The 22,803-nt window shown below is 40.4% G+C and overlaps 1 protein-coding gene across 6 annotated transcripts in view; it reads right to left on the bottom strand.

Annotated features, from left to right (window-relative positions):
- The window catches only part of DOCK3 (dedicator of cytokinesis 3), a 336,530-nt gene that overhangs the window by 75,369 nt on the left and 238,358 nt on the right, over window positions 1-22,803 (bottom strand). For all 6 annotated transcript variants that reach the window (XM_084752557.1, XM_084752558.1, XM_084752559.1 and 3 more), the window contains exons 16-24: window positions 21,653-21,815; window positions 20,671-20,777; window positions 19,967-20,138; window positions 19,501-19,598; window positions 17,954-18,037; window positions 16,251-16,351; window positions 12,792-12,873; window positions 5,784-5,954; window positions 1,147-1,339 (exon numbers count right to left, since the gene is read on the bottom strand). In XM_084752557.1, the coding sequence (XP_084608683.1) occupies window positions 1,147-1,339; window positions 5,784-5,954; window positions 12,792-12,873; window positions 16,251-16,351; window positions 17,954-18,037; window positions 19,501-19,598; window positions 19,967-20,138; window positions 20,671-20,777; window positions 21,653-21,815 (1,171 nt within the window). The remainder of the gene's footprint in view (window positions 1-1,146; window positions 1,340-5,783; window positions 5,955-12,791; window positions 12,874-16,250; window positions 16,352-17,953; window positions 18,038-19,500; window positions 19,599-19,966; window positions 20,139-20,670; window positions 20,778-21,652; window positions 21,816-22,803) is intronic.

Genomic DNA, 22,803 nt, shown 5'->3' with positions numbered 1-22,803 from the left:
CCCCTTTCTCTCTCTCTCTCCCTCCCTCCCTCTCTCTCTCTGGTTTCTCTGTGTAGTCTTGACTGTCCTGGACTCGCTGTGTAGACCAGGCTGGCCTCGAACTCACAGAGATTTGCCTGTCTCTGCCTCCTGAGTGCTGGGATTAAAGGCATGCACCACCACACTGAGCTCCAATTCTCTTAAAAAAAGAAAAAGAGTAAAAGAATCTGATTGGTGAGTCAAAGAAATAAACAAGCATAGGGTTTTCCAGGCCCCCTTGCAGGGCCTTTTAAACTTTGTTGGCTTATCCTCATCTTCTTGGAGAGAACCCTTTTCTTCTGTTCTCTTTCCTCCCCCTTTGTCCTTTCATCTGACTAGTGTGACAGGAACTTGATATGTAGACCAGGGTGGTCTTGATGCATAGAGATCTGACTGTCTCTACCTCCCAAGTGCTGAGATTAGAAATGTGTGCTACCTTGCCTGGCTGAGACTAGTGCTCCTTTAAAAGAGATCTCAGAGATTTCTCTTGCTCCTCCTCCTGGGTGATAAAACAGAGAAGAGAGATACCTGTGAAACTGGAAGTAGGCTCAACTAGACATCAAACCTACTGGTACCCTGATCCTGAACTTTCTAATCTTTAGAAATGTAAAAATTAAGCATTTGAGCCTTTTAGGTTTTGTTTTGTTTTAGAGACAGGGTTCCATGTAACCCAGGCTGACTTCAAACTTGCTATGGAGCCAAGGATCACCCTTAATTTTCATGTGCTGAATTACAGGCATGTGTCCTCATGTGTGTACACACATACACACACACACACACACACACACACACACACACACACACACACACACACACACACACCAAAATCTTACTATGTAGCCCAGGCTGGCCTCGAACTCAGAGATACACCTGGTATTATACCCAGCACTATTTGTTGTTTTAAAGCCACCTAGCTTATGAAATGCTACTGCTACAGCATGAAGGAACTAACACAATACCCGATGAGCATGTCCTAGGGTGTCACAGTTTACTAAAATCTCTACACTTTTAAAGAGTCAGTGGCTTCTTACATCATGGTTGTTAAACGGATACTTTTAACAGTTTAAACTTGGCTACCATCCAGGAAGGGAAGAAATAAAATCTGAGTCTCTTTTCAACTTAATTTACCTGAAAAAGAAAACAGGCGACTGTCCACTGTCCTGGCGATAGACTGCAGCTTCACCACATCCATTGACTGCCCAATGTGCACAGTGCTAGGCATGCTCCCCAGTGTGCCTCTCACAAACTCTGCTACCTCTTGTACAGTAAACATTTGCAGCAGCTCATCAAAGATGGTGGGGAAAGAATTAAGTAGTGCAGCCTGTGGGAGCAAGTAAAGCTGTGGTTAGTGCAAAGCTAGGTTTGTGCTTATCTTGCATGTGCAAAGGTATGAGGTTGAAAGAGTTTCAAAAGGCAATCTGTAGCACCCCTGCCTTGTGAGGGTTCTTGCCTGGCCCTTGACTCTACTCAGCCCTACAGTGCTCTTGGAGCAAAAATAAAACAAAACAAGGGATTTTTTACTAGGGCTCAGGCCACTTGAAGGCATTTGCAGACAAAAGAAGGAGGTATAAGGATAAATTTGCACAATATAGCTTAAGAGAAACAGCTAATTTTCCTTATAAAGTGGATTTAAACTTTTTGCCTTTATGACTAAGCTTTTGACTTTTTAATTTTAGTTCCCAATGAAAGGTGAGTGCGTTCACAAAGCACCAGCTGGACTCCATTAATCGCAGGAACCCAGCTTTAAGAACTAGACCATTTTCCAGGGCTAGTGATATTTGTATATAATCATATAATCTGAAGACTATGTAAAATAATTTCCCACATGTGCTCTCTGGCAGTCTCAAGTATAAATTCATAAATATGAGAAACATATGGATTCATGAGTTATAAACTCTTGAGGACTACTGATAATGCTAAGAATTCAGTGACTCAGATGACCCAAACAAGGAGGGGAGTAGAGAGGAAGAGTGTGAGGGGAGGGGAGAGGAGAGGGAGAGAGAAAATAACGTGTACACGGGTTTCTAGGATCTAAGCTCTGAAAGCAAGATGTGGTCTCTTGAGGAAAATATGATAATTTATTTTAATGAGGTGGGGGAAGCATGATGGCATTAGTAGTTTTACTTATTTATTCACTTAGATCACATTTGTTTGTTTATTTATTTAGTGGGGGAGCACATGCTCATGTGGAGGTCAGAGGACGGCTTGTGGGGGTTGGTTCTCTCATTTCACCATGTGGGACCTGGTGATCAAACTCAGGTCATCAGGGTTGGCATCATGAGCCTTTACCTGCTGAGCCATCTTGCTGCCCCAATCTGATAATATTGATCCATAACTTTTGAGAGGCAGAACACTATAGGAGAAAAATAATAGATTTTTAAATTAGACACATATGAGTTCAAATTCCAGCTTTAAGCCAGGGGTGGTGCTTCATGTCTGTAATTTCAGCTACTCAGGAGGTTGAGGCAGGGGGTTGCAAGTTTAAGACCAGCCTGGATGATATAACAAGACTTAATATAAATAAATAAATTCTCAGTTTTATCATTTGCCTGCTATATGTTTGATAAGTTGCCCTAATCCTTGTTTTTCTCATCTATAAAGTGGGGGCAATGCTACTACTGGCATATGGGCATTAGGTGCATTGTTTCCAGCAGAGTACCTAGAACACAATAGTTCTTCAATAAAAGCTCTGTGACGTTGTCAACTTGTCAAAGTTTAGGATCACCTGGGAGATGGGTCTCTGGTGATTAACTTAATTATGTTAACTAATGTGGGAAGACCCATCTTTATTATAGGCAGGTATTTCCTGGACAGGGGATCCTGAACTGCATAAATGGAGAAAGCTGAGCAGCAACAGGCATTCATTGCTCTCTGCTTCTTGACTGGGTATGCGGTGTGGCCAGCTGCTTCAAGCTCCTGCTGCCTTGATGGCCACTGCGATGAACTGTACCTTGAACTATGGTGAGTTGCTTTTGTGACAATATTTTACCACAGCAGGGAGAAAAGAAGCCAAGATGAAGTAGCTCTTATTTTCTCCCAGTATTTATTGAAAGTACCACGAAGGAAAGATTTTATACTTCTTAGTCTTCTTATACCACTAACACAAATAAGGTTTAAAAGGGAAATAGAAGTGGTACCTTAAGAACAGAGGTAGCATCTCACTTTTAACAACTCAGCTGGGATTGTGGGGTGTCAGTGTGTGTGGGAATGTTTTTCTTAAATGGTTCGTTAGTAGAGTGTGGTGTAGAGTAAAAATTTATGCCATGGGAAAGGCCTATATTACTGTCCTTTATGTTAAGGCCAGACTAAAGTATAAAATTCAGGCTGGGCGGTGGTGGCGCACGCCTTTATTCCCAGCATTCGGGAGGCAGAGGCAGGTGGATCGCTGTGAGTTCGAGGCCAGCCTGGTCTACAAAGTGAGTCCAGGACAGCTAAGGCTACACAGAGAAACTCTTGTCTCAAAAAACAAAAAAAAAAATTCATATGAAATACAAGAAAAATTATTTTACAGCAGTTAAATCCAGCACCCAAACATATAAACAATTCAGATACAAAAGACAAAATGGGGTGGGGTAAGCATGTCCTATCAGTAATAACACTGTAGCCAATTTCTTCCTGTACATGATGAAATTTCCTGCAATTATGCACCAGGGCAGAAAGGCACACTCTCACTTCTTCTTCTTCTTCTTTTTTCTTTTTTACTCTAACAACTTCTGATAGTCAGGATCAAAGATGGTCTAACTGAATAGTAAATTTCTCAAGAGTTCTGAAACTCATGAAATAAGCTTGGCAACAAAGAATCAGATGTGCACCCTGAACATAGCTAAGCTGATACCAGGTCTACCAGGTAGGTCTAACTATCCGTCCTGATGTGGTAAGAGCACCACTGTTTGTACAAAGTATCACCAAATACTCAGAAAGCATATCTACTCTACACTGTTAGCTACTACTGCTCTCCCTATAACTATTTTTGGCTGGGGGTGGGGGAGAAACAGCAGGTAGCCTTGACTTCTTTTAGAAGGAAAAGATAGACTGGGAAAAAGTTGGGGAGAAAAAACTGAGTTTCTAGTGGTACTTTTAAAGTGAGACCACAGGAGTTTCCTTTGAGGAGCTCTTGATTTTTTTTTTCCCCCGAGACAAAGTTTCTCTGTGTAGCCTTGGCTGTCCTGGACTGGCTTTGTAGACTGGGCTGGCCTTGAACTCACAGAGATCCGCCTGCCTCTGCCTCCCGAGTGCTGGGATTAAAGGCGTGCGCCACCACACTTGGCCTTGAGGAGCAGTTGAAAACCTTGAGGTTTTTTTTTTGGTTTTGTTTTTTCATACAGCTCCCAGATGATCACTTGCTGTTTGGCCAAGGAACCTAAAGGTTATTCATGGGAATCAAGAGACATTATAGAAACAAGTGCAAGACACACACACACACACACACACATACACACAAATAGCAGACTATTCTAAACTCAAATGAGATAGGGTTTAAATACACATTTTCACTATTAACATATGCAGTAATGGAATGGGTAGACATAGAGAAGCTATTAGATCTCTGCTGACACTTTTTTGCATAATTGGCTTCAAGAAGCCAAAGAACTATAATCCCTTAAATAAAGGAGTAGTAATTTGATAAATTAATAAAAAATAATACTTAGGTGGGTGGAGTAATAAATGTTTGATTTATTATAGCATAAGTTGCTTTGGTAAAGGTAATAGACTAGGAAATTTTGATATGAGAAAGAAAATTTCTACATTGATATTTCTAATAGAATCTAGCTCTAATTCTAGGTCAGTGCATTCAATTATTCCTATTAGCTTTCAATTTATCCCATTCTTAACATCTGTAATGGACAAGTTGTAATAAAAATTAACTAGAAAATAAAATTACCTGTATATTTTAAATGTTCCCTGTGAATACAATGTTCATAACTAGTATAGTAAAGTAACTAACAAATTTGGTGTAAAGAGAACGCATACTAGCAAAGCTCTGCTGCTTTTCTGTATAAAGCCACTAAACTCTTTCATACCTCATAGCTGACGCAAAGCAATCAGCAGCGTTTGTACTACCAAATACTTCCTTGTAAGTCAACTCTTTGCCAACAACAGAATCTCATCACAGTTTCCTCATTTCTGGATATCAGGACAAAGAAACCGCCTGCTAAGACAAAGGCTTCTAGAAGCAATGCTTCCCCCCACAGTAGATGTAGACGGCTGCCCATGAATGTGCCTGTCACTAGTAAGGTCCTACCCCTACTGTTAAACTACTTGCTGCTACTAGCTTCAGAGAAAAGGGGAGATCACTGCCTTCAGTTGTACACCCACTGGATACCCCACCAGGCACTGACAGAAGTTCCAATCCAATGGTCACACAGATGGCCATGATTAAGCTCAATGGGCCACAAAACCAAGCCAAAAGTCAAGAATCTTGGAAGGGGACTGTTAAGGAAGAGCAGAAAGTTGTTAAGGATGGAAAGAGGTAAAAGAGGGTTGGGGGAAAAGGAATCAAAAGCTGTATATGTTTGTCAAAGAAATAATTTAATTTAAAAAATCTCCGAAATTGTCAGGCATGGTGGTGCATCGCCTTTAATCCCAGCACTTGGGAGGCAGAGGCAGGTGGATCTCTGTGAGTTTGAGGCCAGCCTGGTCTACAGAGCGAGTCCAGGACGGCTAAGGCTACACAGAGGGACCCTGTCTTGAAAAAAAAAAATCCCCCAAACAACACAACACAACAGTGACAAGAAACCCTACACTGTTTCCCCCAGTTCACAGACCTGAGTGAAGAGGAGTGTTTCTGAGTTTCTACTGTCCAGACTCAGCACAAACCGGATGGACTGGAAAAGCTCCTGGATGCTAGACCGGAATTGCTCCTCTTCCATCCCACATGTGGCTCTTGAATACAGGATTCGTGACTGCACAATGAACTTGAAAAGGTACTCCAGGGCCTAGAAATGTGGGAGAAAAAGTAATGGAGAGGCACTGAAGATGGCCAGAAACTTACACACCAAGAATGTAAGGGCAGGGGGCTAGAGAGATGGATCAGCAGTTTAGAGCACTGGCTGCTCTTCCAGGGGACCGGGCACCCACATGGTGGCTCACAACTGTCTGTAACTCCAGTTCTAGGGGATCTGACACCCCTACACAGATATACATGCAGGCAAAACAATGCACAAAGAATTAAAACAAACAAACAAACAAGAATGTAAGGGAAAAACAGCAAAAAATAGGCACATTATTTTTAAAAAATCTTTTTTTTTTAATAGATCCAAACTTTATATTACTTGTGGGGTCTGTCTCATACAAGGTCAAAGAAGTCTGGAGAAAACTAGTCCTAGATTAAACAGCAGCTAGTATGCCTGACACACTCATTCTCCACTTCCTCCCAGCCATGACATCTGCCATTAACAGTTCATGAGCAACACAGAAGACAATGTTCTTAAAAATTGACTTAAGAGCAGAATCTGATTTTGATGGATCCTTGCAATTTGGGGTGATGCTTATCAACAGAGCAATTCTCCTTTAAGAGAACAGACTCCAGCCCCAGACTGTTTTTTAATTAAAGAAATATCTTTCCATTATCTCAGACAATAGAAAGGCAAAGACAGTGGATTAAAACAAGTAAAATCCAGTTAAGAAAACAACTCTTAGCCTGTTTTTAGCCTGTTAGGTCTGGCTCAGAAAATTTGGTTCATATGGGTGATTGTTAGTTTAGGAAAATGTGTCTAATAAAATTGTTCTCTGACCTCCATGTGCACATCCCACCTCCAAAAAACAAATAAAGTAATTGTTTTAAGGGTGAGGAAGGAGAAAGCCAGATAAGAACTTGCATTTTCCTTCCTTCCTTTCTTAGTCTGTGCCTTGGCTTCCTGCCATGATAAACAGCATTTCTTTCAACTGTTAGCCGAAACATTTTTTTTTTAATTGGGAATTTGATCACCCTAATGAAAAAGGTAATGAAAACAGTGGCTTCACAAAGTGCTGGGGCCCCGTTCCACAGCCTTTTAACATTGACCAGACAGCCTGAAAAGTCTGTTAATTTATAATTCCAGATAAATACTTGCAAGCTATGCACCGCTATTGTTCCAGTGTTATTTACTCTTTAGTTATTCTTCATGCCTGTGCAGCAGGAAATATCAAATACCAAGATCCAATCTCATTTATTAGTTATGCCAGCAACTCAAGCAGGAGTTACTTCTTCTACTTTAACACAAATATTCTCAGCCCCAGAGAAATATCTCAGAATTTTCACATGCTTAGGGTACAAAGTGAGTGCGTTATATGCCTTACTGTCAGATGCCTAACCTCAGGGGCAAAGGGTTAGTGATACTGTAGAACATGAAAAACAGATTTTTAAAAAGTTATTTAAATAAAATGAAACCCTAGGATATCTGTTATATCTAGCTATCTACTACACATATCTTGAATTTTAAAAAGAAAATATTCTTATCATCACTGCTTAGTTCTTTGCTAAATATCATAAATGACAACTACACTATCTAGTCTTCAACCCCATCAGAGACACTAGAAAGAATAAAATTAATTACCTGAGTAAACAGGAAGTTCAGGTTAGCAGCTTCCAAAGTGAAAAAAAAAATGACAGAGATAGTTTGCTGCCTGAACAGTCACCCAAAACTCTATAATGTTGGAGCATCATCTTCAGCTTTCTGGTCCAGTGTATCTGACAGACATATTCATGAGACAGGAACTATTGAGGACTTGCTTACCCTGTCTTGGCAGAGTTTGGCTGTCGACTCTGCCTGCATCCAAGCTTGCCCATTTTTAGGCAGTCATTCAGGGGTTAAGATGTTTTTAGGTCTAGATAGATGTTTTAAGTTGATAGAGATGAGATATGACAGATATTGATTTACATTCAGAATTTTAGACTCACTGAGATAGGAAAGATGTTTTCTTCTAAGCTGTCAAATACAGCCAAAACACTATGAATGTAACATTTATGTAATTCCTGATTGCTTCGTGGTTCTTCTTGCTGTACATAGTTTATTGTATATGTGTGTAATAATATAAATGTATATGTAAAAAAAGAAATAGCAAGGACAATGTGCTTGGTAGTTTAAAAATAAAGAGTTGTCATTTTTAGTTCTTTCCCTTAAAAACAAAAAGACAACTACAAGAGATGCATTAAGAAATATTTAATAGTTCAGGAGGGCAGATTCTAATAGTAAAGTTGCTTGCATTTTTCACCTATGATGCATAATTCTCTTACTAGTTTCTATGATACAAAATGGTGTGCAAAGCAACACAGGTTGGTGTCAAAGAAAGTCCTGCGCAGCCTGTACAGAAGTAAGAAAAACAAGCCTACTTCAAATCTCCCATTACCACCTGAGCTCTCCCTTGCTAACTCTTGATAACCAGATTGCTACCTCTGAGACCTCAAGGCAGAACAGAGTCAAAGGTGAAGGGTACACCTTAGGATATTTGTCCAAGATTCAAGGGACTGCTCCTAACTCTGTTTGGAGAAAATGAAGCATTTAGTTGAGGCTAAAGCAGCTAACCTGCTTTTTTCTCAATAAATCAGAAAAGAGAGGAGATTACAACTTTTCTTTCTTTGTGTGTGTGTGTGTAAGAGAGGCAATGTGTGTATGATGCGTAACTGGCGTGTGTGCACACTAGTGTGCATGTGTCGCTGTTAGAGGAAGACTGCAGGTTTCTGAATTACTCTTTTGAGACAAGGTCTCTCATAGACTCTGCAGCTAGGCTGTTGGCGGGAAAGCCCATGGTCCTCAGTGCTGCCTCCCACTGAGGTGGGGTTACAGGCATGCTTGTGGCCATGACAGCCTTCTTGGGTGCTAAGATTCAACTCATGTCCTCATGTTTACACAGAAAGTACTCATGTCTATCGAGTAATCTCCAACTTCTATTATAAATGTTTTATTACCAAGAAGATTCACTGTGCCCCCTTGCTCCCTGCTAAGGAAGTAACACAGCTCAGCAGTGGAAAGTGTGCTATGTTTGTGGAACCCCTTGTCTAAAGCCGTCCTCATATTCCACAGATACTTGCTCAGTTACGTTTATTGCCATCCTATTCACAATAACTAGGGACTAGAAACAAACATCATGCAACTGATGAGTGGCTAATAAAAATGTGATATACACAGAATGGAATTCTATTCAGGTATAAAATGAAATAACAAAATTTTCAGGCACATGGATGGAACTAGATATACAGAGTGATGTAACCCAGACTTAGAAAGACAAATACCACATGTTTTCTCTCATTTGTGGATCCTAGTTCTGAATCTTTAGTTGTTAGTATGTAACTTGGGAGTAACTATAGAAACCAGAAAAATAAAAAGGGACCATGAGAGGGAATGACTCAAGAAAAGGAAGGACAGTAGGACACTGGTGCTATAAAAGAGAAATGGGGAAAATGGGGAGGGGGGGGCTTTTTTTTTGGAGGATCAGGGAGAAAAGATAAATAACATTGATGATATTTGAAAAAACCAAAGTGAAACATTATTTTATGTTTACTTAAACATACACACATATGCATGCATACAAACATGTGTGTAGAGGAATTTTAATTCAGAACATGGCTGCTCTGGCAAGAGATCACATCCAAAGACTTTCTATGTCTGTGTGATCTGGCTAGAATACAGACATGCTTTTAATCCCAGGAGACAGAGGCAGAGTTCAAGCCAGATTGGCATAGAGCAAGTTTCAGGTAAAGAAATGCTTAGGCCTAGGCAGGATGCTACATGTCTTTAATCCCAGCACTCAGAAGACAGAGATATGCAGATCTGTGAGTTTTAGTCAGTGCGCTCAGGCAGTTTGGCTGAGAGTGAGTTAACAGGCAGCGCAGTGGCCTTCGTTAGCGCATTCAGTACAGGTCAGCAGAGGCAGTTGCAGCCAGAAAGCAGCATAGAGAAAGAAAAAGAGGAGGCAGTTTTTCTGGGAAAGTTTTAGAGAGACAGGTTGAAGAGATAACAAGCTAGACACAGGTGAAGACAGAGAGTAAGGAGACAGGAGATTGGAACAGATTTCTTGAGTTAGTTTGAGGCCAAGCGAAGCAATTCAGTGAGAAACTGAGAGAAGCCAGATTGAATCAGTCAGCTTAGAGAGGCGTTTGAGCCAGAACAGCTGAGTTGGATCAACCAGCAAGAATTCAGAAAGAACTAGAGAGGGTAAGCTTATTCAGCAGTCTCAGAGGCTGAAAGCATTCTAGGTCTAAATCGGGTTGTAAGAAGGCTAGAGGCTTCAAGACTAGGCCCTAGGTTAGCAAAGGTAGGCAATAAATCTTGGCACTGACAATTACTTCAGGTGAATAAAAGTTGAGCATGCGGTTGTGCGTGTGTGCGTGTGCGTGTGTGTGTGTGTGTGTGTGTGTGTGTGTGTAACAGAATTCTGTCATGTGGTTGTTTAAATAGGAATGGCTCCTGTAAGCCATATATTTGATGCTTAGTCACCAAGGAGCAGTATTATTTGAAATGATTAGAAGGATTAGGAGGTGTGACCTTATTGGAGGAAGTGTGTCACTTGGGGTTGGCATTGAGGTTTCAAAAGCCCATGCCAAGCCCGGTGTCTCTTGTGGATCAGGATGTAGTTCTCAACTACATCTCCAGCACTATGTTTGCCATGTCTGCTTGTCATGCTTCTAACCATAATGATCATGGACTAAGCCTTTAAAACTGCATGCAAGCCTCCAATTAAATACTTTCTTTTATAAGAATTGCCTTGGTCATATTGTCTCTTCATAGCAATAGAACAGTGACTAAGACATGCCACAAGGGGTAATAATGCTCTCCCCAACAGCCATAGACTATCTAATAAAGCCTTCAGTGTCAAGCATGAAAAATTTCCCTTCAACTTGTTAGTAAGGGAGTCCAAAAGACTCCCAAAACAAGGTAGGCTACTGCCATTGGTCTTGGCTGCCTCCCAGAACTTGAAGGTAAGGCTCTATTGCTGAAGACACTTCAGACAACAGACTTGAAGAAACAAGCTGGAGTTGACCTGGAAGCCACCTCCCTGAGACTATCCCTCATGTACGTTATGTAAGCTGTCAAAAGAGAAAAGCAAATCAATACTCCTATCCAGCTTTAAGCCTACGAACAGCAATGACCAGCTCAGCAGGACATTCCCATTGGTGTAAAGTGGCACCTCTGTTGAGAAGCAGCCAATAACTGTTTAATTAGACTTAAGGTTCACTCAATAGGAGGCAATTCATGCTTGGTATTATAAACTTAGCCAACTACTCATGGCTGGAGAGGTCATGTACCCTAGAGGAGAACCTACTATTGCTACTTTCCTAAACCAGTGTAACTTCTAACTGTATTTTAAATACTTACTCCTATTTCTACAGATAAATGTAGCTCTCATTCTTCATAAAAAAGCTCATTTTTTGCAGCAGATAGACTATTATAAAAATTCTCAACTGATAAAAATACAAAGAACAGCTGACTGTGGGTGCCCAACCCCAACTAATACATCTACAATATAGTCCTTACACCCAAGACTCAGGGAATATCACAGAAGAGGGGAAGAAAAATTGTAACAGCCAGAGGACCATGACGTGTGTTGTGAGACAGTATCTTTTATCCAAGACAGAAAAGATGTACCCACGAAATCTTAACAATACGGCTTTCTAAACAAGACCTGCATATTGACATATCAATGTGGGTGGAGAAATCTTCCAAATTTTCTATAGTATCTTTAAGTAATTAATTAATGGGTTCACACATAATCTTTTGCATTTAACTCAACTTTTAGGAGACGAGCTGGTCTTATATAAGTTTTTAGTACCCAAGACAGACAGTAGCTATTTAGCACAAAGGAGAAAAAAAACCAAAACTTATAGCTCCAGGTGTTATGCTCTGAGAGCCAAGTTAAGTAAAAAGAGATTTGTGATTAAAATTCTACCCATGTTCTCTGTTACAGTGTACCATGTAAGCAAGAAGAACAATATATTACACAGGGCCTATACTTACTGTAGCTATGTGATATTAAAAGAAGACAGAAAACAACATTGGAGCCGTTCTCCTTTTATGACTATGTGGAAAGGGTGGGAAACATAATTAAAAAGAGTACAACTACAAGAGTACAGATACAGTGTAAGACAGAAAATGGCCATTTGAGGGCATTTCTAAAAGATGTGAAAGCTTTCTTAAGTACATTTGAACAAAAAGGATGTTATTCCTCTGATATGGCTCTTTATTGTATAGAAAGTAACTACAAGAAGAAGTTAACAGCCTAGAGCTGACTTCCAGTGAAGAGCCTCTCACCACCTGTTGCCAGCCAGCAATGAAAAGCAAGCTGCACTGCCCCGGAACCTACTCAAGCCAACATGCCAACATCAGACCACAGAAGACTCCATGTTCTCTTTAAGGCCAAGGTTTTAAGGTTATCTTTGCATATGGTCCATCTATCCACTTCTTTCTTTTTGTTTAACGCAGTCTCCAAAACAGTATGTAGTAACCACCAAAGAGGGAATGGTGTTCACACTTAATGCTAACCAATGTTGCTAACAGTATTAGCTTAGAAGCGGTGTCAATACTTGGGCCAGTGAGGTGGTACACTGATCCTACTGGTAAAAATGAGGCAAAAGAGGATGGCCAAGATCCAGGTGCACTTCCTGCTTCCAGGTAAAATGATCATGGGTAATGATCTTTGGAGCACAACTGAGGAGTGGAAAGGAGATTACATGGACCAAGGCGTTCATTCCTCAAAGTAGGACGGCACGCTACAGTTGTCTTGAACAACACACCAATGATATTACTCACAAGTAGCTGTAGGAATGCCCCCTATGTATGGCAAGCTCAGGACATTACCCGCATGGCTTCCTGAATGTGGTCCTGCCGAATCAGTTCTGCTGAGCAGTCCATGTACCACTTCAAGCAGCGGATGAGCTCCCTGGAAAGAGGAAATTTACAGAAATTTCATGTAATCAAAAGGCAATGTGGTCTTAAATGTGTATTTAGCCAAATAGGAAAATCAACAAAGAACTGTCAAATAGGAAATACTACTCTGCTGGTGAGTTAGAGTGATGAGCCCATCACAGCTATGCATTCTTACATTATTCAAGAGAGATACATTCTCTGTCCAAGGAGCTACAGAATTTTATCACCAAACACACACACACACTTTCCTATCCTCATCTTCTCCAAAACTTAGATTGTATTATGTATTTTGATTTTCTTAAATTGCAATATATCCAGCACATACAACATTAACTAGTAGACTGAATAAAAGTGTATATTTCTAAATGCCACTCCTTCCACACTTCATTTCCTGAGGACCAAGCCACCTGAGAGCAATGAGCTAACCAGGTCAGAAGTATTATAATTTAAAAGAGAAGAATCGGCAGGTTTGTATAGAAAAACTGGAACAAATTACCCTTCAGAATACGCTTTATAAGGAGGCTGAATGCCACTACTAAAGGAGCCATGCGCAAGCCTTGAAGTAGAAAAACATTAGAAGAGATATGACGAGGTCCCGAAGGAAAGAACTTTCAAATTTCAGGTCGCCAGAGTACGTGGAGAGGCTTCACACTTTTTGGCCTAGCCTGTGTGACTTTTGAAATGGAGGCAGGCACTAGGTAAGACCCTAGTTTAAAGATGTCTCATCTTTAACGGCAGAAGGAAGGCTGGGCTTCCTCTAACAGTCATAGCAGGTGCTGTCCGTTTTCTGGTCTTAGGGATCGGGCACAGAAGGTATGTGGCCTGATTTCTCCTCGGCTGCTGCACCTAATCTCTTTAAGGGACTATATTTTAAAATGATAGGTCCACGATATAACAGGAAGGTATATGCATTTACATGGTAAGAGATCACGGAGGCAAACGGTTCAAGCTGTGGGGTCCACTCGTATGCAGTTTTGTGTTCTTAGGCGCATTATTTAATCCCACTGTTCCTCATTCTATTTATTCAACACAGGGAGGAAATAACATCTCGAAGTTATTGCTGAAAACTAAGAAGGTGATACATAAAACACATAGCGTATACTCTCCAAAGTGCCAAAGTTCTAAGAACTGTGCAGCTTTACTGTGCTAATTTCATAAAACGTCAATATTTTATTTACATAATAGGCTTAGCTAATTTGTTTCATATGAAGTATCTTTTTGTTTTGTTTGATCTTTATTTGGGATGCTCTAATGTTAGAGTCTCATATTTCTCATGCAAGTAAGACAATTTCAGTACCTCTACCATCAGTTCTTAGAAGAAAAAGTAGAGCAACTATGTAATAAACTGTATTTAAATTCCCACCAGAAAGCCCGTATTTATTGGTGACCAACTGGCATCTATTCTAAGATGAGGAAAAAGGAAAGAACACTTGTTTTTAACCATTTGTTTGTTTGTTTATGGACAGATAGAAGTTGTATTTATAGCAATAAGGTAAGAAAAATAATTTTAAAGCATCTAAATTTGAAGAAGCAAAAATATCCCTGTGTTTAGGTCTCATGTATGTTCATTTCTTATTGCTCTACTAGTCGTCATGACAGTGTGTGTGTCACTGAAGATCTCCCAACAAAATTAATAGAATTAGAGTAGATAGCTGGAAAGAGGCCTAAAGGGGGAGCAGACAGTAGAACACATGGGAAATGTGAACAGACAGGGAGGAATACTGGGTTGGTAAGGTTTAAACAGGGTGAGTGGTGTTGGGGAAAGGCTAAAAGTAAAGGTATAAGAAATTATATGGAAACCTAGTACTCTATAATCTAATTAAAATATATAAAAATGAATTTGAATAGAGGTAACCTACAGGACTGGATGTCAATCTCAGAAGCCACAGGCAATTAAACAAATATCCCAGGGCCAGATGTAACATACCTTCCTGTGAGTTGTTGGTCAGGAAGGTTCACAGATAGAAAAACAACACAGGCTATGGCCATTGCTCTCTAGTTGGTAAGACCTTATTGCTGAAGACACCACATTTCCTGGTTGCAGGACATAGAGAAATCATTCTGGAACCAAACTAGAAACTCCCTCCCCGATGGCTGTCACACATGGTGCTAGAAGATGCTAGGTAGGTGGCGGGGGAAGAAAACCCATCAAATGTTTTATCCAGCAGTGAATCCTAAGTGCTACAATGCTAACCTGCCAAATAAGACCACCAGTGTAACAGTGTTTTGATGTTAGCTAACTGTTCCTTAATTGGATTAGAGGTCTAGTCCACAAAAAGGAATTCAATGTTTGATATTGTTAACCTGATTTAAAAAACATGGGTGGGGAGGTCTTATTACTGTTGCTTTGCTAAAGGGACATGGTATCAAACTGCCTTCTCAGTCTTTATGTTTAGACTCATATACAAGAGCTACTCTCAACCCTGACCAAACAAGCTTTTTGTAGTGAATGACATAGACATGACTGAATGCATAGACATGGCTACTCAGGGTGCTAAGCATAGGTAATTGTTGAGTGCTCAGCTCTAACAGGACATCTATATCACTCTCTTTAAGGAGCAGGGATATAAAGGATGAGATGGTAAAAAGAATTTAAGACCCAGATGACAGCAAGAGAGGCTATGAAATGTTATCTTCTGGTCATGCCATGGCCATTGCTACAGTGAACTAAAAGCATAAGACTGGGACTGTCAACAGTCACTCAAGGGAGCTCATGGAGCCCTACTAGCCTTGGAAACTACTAGCTATTGATGGACGCTGGAGAGAGGGAATGTGCCATATGGGTGCTTGGACTGAGCCTTGGTCTTCAGGAGGCGCGCCAGTGCACTTAACCATTGAGCCATCTCTCCAGATTCCTATTGTTTATTTTCAAAAAGGAAATTCTGACATATGCTACAACATGGATGAACTTTGAGGACATAAAAACACGTTATTCATAAAAAGACAAATACTTTGACCCTTATATAAGGTACTTAGCAGCAATCAGAATTCAAAGACATAAAGAACAATGTTTTCCAGAAGCTGGGGAGACTGAGAAGTTGAATGTTACAGAGTTTTAGGGTTTTGACTTCTGGAGTTCTGGTGACGGCTGTATAACAATATGAGTGGGTTTTAACTATATGGAATTATAAACTTGAAAATGGTTAAGATAGTAAATGTTATAACATGTATATATATATATATGTATATATATATGTGTGTGTGTGTGTGTATGTGTGTGTGTGTGTGTGTGTGTGTGTGTGTGTGTGTAATCTATATATATATATATCCACAGTTACAAAAGAAAGTTTAAAAAGTCAGCTAAATGAATGTTGGATACAACTGAACTTTTTAAATTTCTGATTTTCTACTCAAATGCTAGTTGCTATCATGGTACCATATGCAACTTACTTATAAGCCAGAGCTCCAGCAAAGTGCTTCTGGATATATGTATCCATCACAGGTCGGAAGTGGAAATATTTTATGTCTCGAAGCAGGTTGATGATGAAAACCTGAGACAGATAGAAAGAAGGCCACCATGGTTCAATAAAGACCTCAAAAAAATCCATAGGAAGGAACAGATTCTTGTTCTTCAAAAATCAAACTGTTAGTGTTCCCTATGGGAACTAAAGATAAGATTTCCGTTGTCTGTATTTATGTCTTGCTTTTTTCTTCCCTTAACTTTCCAATCCAAATCTGTACTTTATCGGTTTGAGCCTCTCCATTTACAACGATAAGTGGTTCAATATGGATCAGGAGCAGACAATACAGTGTCCTCCAAAACTTGGAGAAGTGGGTAATTTAAGCCTGAGGAAGGCTTTGTTCTTTCAAAATGGTCTCATGACCAAGGAAGGAAGGAGGAAGAAAACTGCATTCCAGTTTTAGCTTCAATTCCCTATCCCTTAGATTGGAGAACCAATTCATCTTGAATACACAACTCTCCTGTGGGACTGTGTGTGTGTTAAGCAAACTGTGCCAAACACTGACATCACTATCCATCCTCACTAAAGTTACCTCAGGAGTTGAGATCAAGCTCAACCGAACCTGGGTCCTCTGTAAGCGGAGTATGTGCTCTTAACTGCTGAGCCATCTCTCTAGCTTTCAAATCTAATTCTTCAAACTCGATCTTGGAGGGATCTGAGATGTAAGTTGGCTAGTTAGTCTTCTTGGGTGATAATCCTCAGACCCTTTTCTATTGAAAACAACTCTTCTGCTAACTCAGTCTAATAAGTTGCTTCCTTTAGATTTTTCTGAAACACATGATGGGAATAATTAATAAAGAGCCCATGCCCAATACTGCCTGGATGACCAGGAATTGGAGTCTGGATAGCCCAGGGACTTAGGGTAGAACCAAATCTGACTGGCTAAACAAAACAAAACAAAACAAAACCAACCAACCAACCAACCAACAACAACAACAACAAAAACCAAATGAAATTATTTCTAATGATGCTCCACTATATTTACAGATTGGTTTCTAGTACAGTCAACACCAGAGAGGTTCCATCTGGCAGCTGATGGGAGTGGATGCAGAGACCCACAGCCAAACATTAGGCAGAGAGAGAGCAAGCCCCCAGGTCAACCATGCCCCTCACCTAGGAGCTTGGGGAGCCCCACAGAAGAAAGGGAGGAGGAACTGTGAGAGCAAGAGGAGTTGAGGACTTTGGAAAAGTATCACTGGAAAAATCAACTAAGTAGGGCTCTTGGAAGCTCAGAGACTGAAGAAGCAATCACGGAGCCTGCATGGATCTGCACTAGGTTCTCTGCATGTAAGTTACGGCTGTTGGTTTGGTGTTTTGGGGGCACTCCTGATAGTAGTTGTGGGTGCTATCTCTGATTCTTTTGCCTGCTTTGGGAGCCTACTCTTCCTACTGGGTTGTCTTGCCCAGCCTTGAAGAGAGGTTCATACCTGGTCTTATTTTATCTTGTTGTACCATGTTCAGTTGATGTCCCTGGGAGGCATGCTCTTTTCTCGGGTAAGGGAATAGATCTGGGGGAGAGAGGAGGTGGGAGCAGCTGGGAGAGTTGGAGGGAGGGAAAGCTGGGGCTGGGATGTATTATATGAGAGCAGAATAAAAATTATTAAAAAAACCAAACTTTAGGAAATGACTTACCAGAGACTGAAAGACTAAAAGGCCATATTTCTCTGTATTATCATCCAAAATCACAAAGAGCGTATCTAAGATATCCTGCAGGAACTGTAACAACACAGGAAACAGAGGGCCATGCCTCAGGACTGCAGACACATGGCCAAATTTTTATACAACAATGATTTTAAGTTCCAAATAAACAAAAATATCTTAAAAGCATGACAAAACCCATGTAGTACCTGCCTCTACCTAGCTAAGGGATAATTGGGTGGACTCTTGGAGTTACACATAGCTCAAGGATCTTGTAGAACATCTAAAGTAGCTCTTCTCATTTGTCCAGTGCTAAATTTCTAAGGAAAGAGTAGTTAACAACAACAACAACAAATCCAGATAGAATACCTGTTTTGAAATAAAAACAGTGATTCTGACACCCAATTCCCTTTGTGAGCATTTTTCTGCGTCTGCAGAGAATTTAGCAGTCTTCCACTCTCTGCTGTAGCCTGGTTATATGAAGTCTATCTGGATGAGGTTACAGAGAGTTAGGCTTCATCTGCAGAAAGCTACCTCTTGGTTTGGAAATTACTATCTCAGGAGACAGGGAAATGCAGCCAATGAGGGCTCTCAATGTAGATAAAAATCTGGCAGTGTTATTTGTTGCTATTTTTTGTTTTGAGTATATGCTTTTTTTTAAGCTGCAAAACTAAGAGATATAATAGTAAATAACATTGAGTGCTTGGAGCCTTGGAAAACTTATCTTGTCAGTCACAGAATTAGATGATACAACATTTACAATTTATTTTTCAAAAGTATGAGTTAATTGGTGATGTTCTATTGTTCTTTATAGTAAACCCAAAGCTCCTTTACTTTCTTCAGCAGAGCTTAGTCTACTGTGTAGTGTTTCCCTGCTGGACTTATGCTTCAAGAAGTGCCTGGTACAATCTTAAGCTAAAACCAACGGGGCAAGCGTGCTGCTGAGAAGTCCTAAAGATACAACTGGGAAGGACTCTGTTTCAATAGATCGGAAATATCACAAAGATACATAGAGAAAGCAGCTGTGCTACAGGGTAAGAAAGAGTTCCCTAGTATGGACTCCAGGTAAATAGGAAAAACTAACAACTACTAGTTAACCAACAGTAGTAGGAGGGGTTATAATCAATAACCAGGCTCTGTGTGTTGAAGAGTTATAAAGTAATAAAAATGAGACCGACCTAAAGAAAGAAAAAAAATAAAAAGATTCAGACAGCACAACCACTGGGAAGGACTCTGAGCAGATACTTTTTACCACTATTCTTTAGTATCATTTTTTCTGTGGAAGCTAAATGAATCATGAAATAGATTTATAATTTAAATGTAATCCTAAGAGGTAACAAACTTTTTAAAAAAGAAAAATAAAGTAGCTAGCAAAGAAACTGGGGGAAAAAAAAACCCAAGAAAAACCTCCCAAACTATTCCTACTCCTCTATTATGTATTTGGAGAAATGGTCTTGGAGGTGTACTGGCAAAATCACAGGGAAGGCCTTCTGCCCATATCCTGCCTTAGACAGAATGTTCATATTGAGTGACAGACATACCTTAACAATTTCTTCTCCACTGACATGCCGCAATCGTCCTAGTATGTCCATGATCCGGTCTGGGAAGGCCTTCCATTTCAGTAGAGCAAGGAGGTCCACTAAAAATGAAACCCAAAAGATAGTGAATTTTATAACGTTAAGCAAGGCTCAGATTCTTCCAGAGAAAGACAGGTGGAATCTAGGGTAATAGATCTAGTCGCAACAGGATTAAGGATTCTTTAAGTGCTGAAAATAAGGACAAAGATAAATCTGTGCACCCTGGATGTGAACCTTATGACTACAAAAACCATGGACAACTTTGTGGGATACATTTATTAAGAAATTCCTTCTATTTAAAAACAAAACCAAAAAACCCCAAAATGGTCCCTTCTTTATCATGAATAAGCAGTCTCTATCTTAACACATGCAAGCAGTGTGGAAACGACAACTGAAAACAATGGGGGCGCCTTGCAGGTACCAAACCTACCGTTCTGTGTAAGTTTGGTAGAGGAAAGTTGTGTAGAAATGAAGAAAGACTCTTTGGTGCTGCGCTGGAAGATGAGGCTGGAGGGAATATTAGGGCAGCCATTGTAATCTTCTTTGCAGCAGGGCAAGCCCAGGTACAGAGCATGGTTGTTAAATGTGCTATTCTCATCACACTGCAGGCAAACACAGAGAACAGAGAATATTTCCTAAGCCACATAATATGCAAAAAACAGGCCCAGGGGACTCCTGGGTTAGTGTTTATTACTATCTTCCTCAGGTTGGACCTTGGGTTGCAGGTCTCTTACAGGAGTGCTTTCTGCTCATGAATTTTCTAGAACATGGTAGGATATGTGGCCTCTACCTGATATATAAGCAACCTTGGTTAGCAGGTATGCTGTGGCAACTGACAACATCAGGACTTGGACCATATTAGTTAAAATGATAATGGCACAGAAGAGTTGGTAACTGATTTCTCTCTACTGAAGTGAGAGGTGGGACACAAAGGTCCTGATGGCATTAGTTATGGGAGAAGGGTCAATGCACTTAGAAAACTAAAGCCTGGTCATAGTGGTCTTACTGTCACCAACCAGTTGTACTATCTAGAATCCTCTGGCCCAACCAAAGAAAAGTACTTAAACGAGAATCACACTTGAGAATGGCCACAGTAGGATAAGGAATGGAGAGGAAAGAAAACCAGGTCCGTACCTTATACACATAAAGCTCATGAATATCATCTGACAGTGTGGTGCCATCATCACGCATCAGGGGAGAGAATGCAAAGCCAAAGAGTTTCTTTTCCCCTTTGTCCTTTGCTGCAAGCAAAGCCAATTATTAGAAATCCCCTTGTGTTTGTCACCCACACTCTTTTGAACTTCAGGTAGCAACCTGATTGCAGGATAATGAGAAATATGCCTGTCTGAATTTCCATTTAATACCAATGTATATCAGGCTACATGACCACAGCAGAAGCTAAATTTCTGGTCTTAATGAAACGGGAAAGGTACTTTAAAAGTAGTCAGTAAGTACAAAAGAAAACACCCCAAATAACATTGGACATTTCAGATATTAGGGAAAGACAATATTAGATTCCAATGATTTTTTAACAATTATTTTCATTTGTGTCTATGTGTGTATAAGTGTGCATGCACACGTGTGCCCATAAACTAATACATGTATGCACTCTACATGTATGCATGAGGCCAGAAGAGGACATCAGATTTTCTGGAGCTGGAGTTAAAGGTTGTTGTGAATTATCTGATGTCAGTGCTGGGAACTGAATTCAGGTCCTCTAGAAGAGCAGATGGCTAAGCCATCTCTCCAGCTCCAAACCCAGTTCTGAACCACTGCTTTTACAATACAAGACACAGCTTCTGATAACATCCTATTTCTGTTTATTTCTGGTTCCTACTTTTCAAAACCTAATAACAAGAATCCTTACAATTCTTTTTTGTGGCTGCTTTGGGTTTTTTTGAGATAATGTTTCTCTGTGAAACAAGAGCCTTGGCTGTCCTGGACTCACTTTCTAGACCAGGCTGGCTTCAAACCCACAGAGATCTGCCTGCCTCTGCCTCCTGAGTGCTGGGATTAAAGGCGTGCGCCACCAAGCCTGATGAATCCTCACAATTCTACTTCAAGAGTGGAGTTATATTTTTATCCTCAAGGGAATATGAAAGGAGGTCTCACTCACTGGAACAATGTCTGAACTCAAAGCGTAGATGGGAGCCCCGGAATCTGTCAATGGGAATAGGTAATTTGATAATTTCTCCCCAACGAGGACTATTACTGTGGTAGAGAACAAAGGAGTGATAGGAACTCCTATTTGGCTCTCCTGACCCCAAGCTGATACAGTCCTGGAAAAGAGAAGCAAAATAAGATGTTATCTTCATGGAAGAAGTACCTCAATCTCTCCGTCATTAGAATACTTTATTTTACTATGTGAAGATTGTATTTTTTTTTTGCACCTGACCAGATGATAACATATTTGACTTTAATTCAGTATTTTTGGAAGTAACTATAGATGGTATAATTGTGCCAGAATGCCTAATCTGAGGCCTATCTTGGGCCACATGCATCCTAGGATAGGTATGAATGTTGCCCAACACATCTGCAGATGTCAAAAGCCTAGGCATTCCTGGTGGAATTAGAGTGCCCCTCATTTTCCTTGGGTCAAAGGTCACCACACAAACTGACAAGCTGGGAGGAGCTACCTGGTGCATCTGCATCACCACAGTAACTCTCAATCTTGCTGAGAAGGGTGGTAAGAAGTTCTCTGAGAGAAGTCATCATACATGACACCTTATCAGACCAAGGAATCCTAAGCTACAAGGCAGAGAAAGGCTGCTTTCTAATTTTCCTCAATGCTATGTTGGACTATTTTAGGTTACCTTTACTAACTTTCTATAAACAAGATAGATCATATTTAATCTGACCCTAGCATTTAAACATTACTGCAACGATGCAGACTTAGCATGGTTCTGCCCCTGGCCATGGAAGGAGTTTTGGGCAATAAAAGTAAGAATAGCTCCTTTTCCCCACACGCACGAGTGGCTGATAGCTCTGCCTCTCTGGTGCTTTCCTATGTAAGCAATGAACATGCCTACTTTAGGGTCCTTGAGTTGAGCTTACTTAATGTTTTATCCCTGGAAACATTTTCCTCTATTTCTGTGTTTTGGGAGACAACCTCAAGTAATTTTGCCTTTTTCCTCAATACAGCAGAGCTAATAATTCATGTTCTGCCTCCCTCATGGGTGTTAGCCAGTACACCAAAGTGAGGCGTGTAGAAGGCTGATCTGACAAGTGCACTGGGATGGGGCCTAAGTGTTATTCACCAAGGTCTTT

The sequence above is a fragment of the Acomys minous genome (genome assembly GCF_964271855.1).
Source record: "Acomys minous genome assembly, chromosome: 13".
Taxonomy (NCBI): domain Eukaryota; kingdom Metazoa; phylum Chordata; class Mammalia; order Rodentia; family Muridae; genus Acomys; species Acomys minous.
The sequence above is the reverse complement of the archived record's forward strand: the minus strand, read 5'-3'. Positions and strand labels throughout refer to the sequence as shown.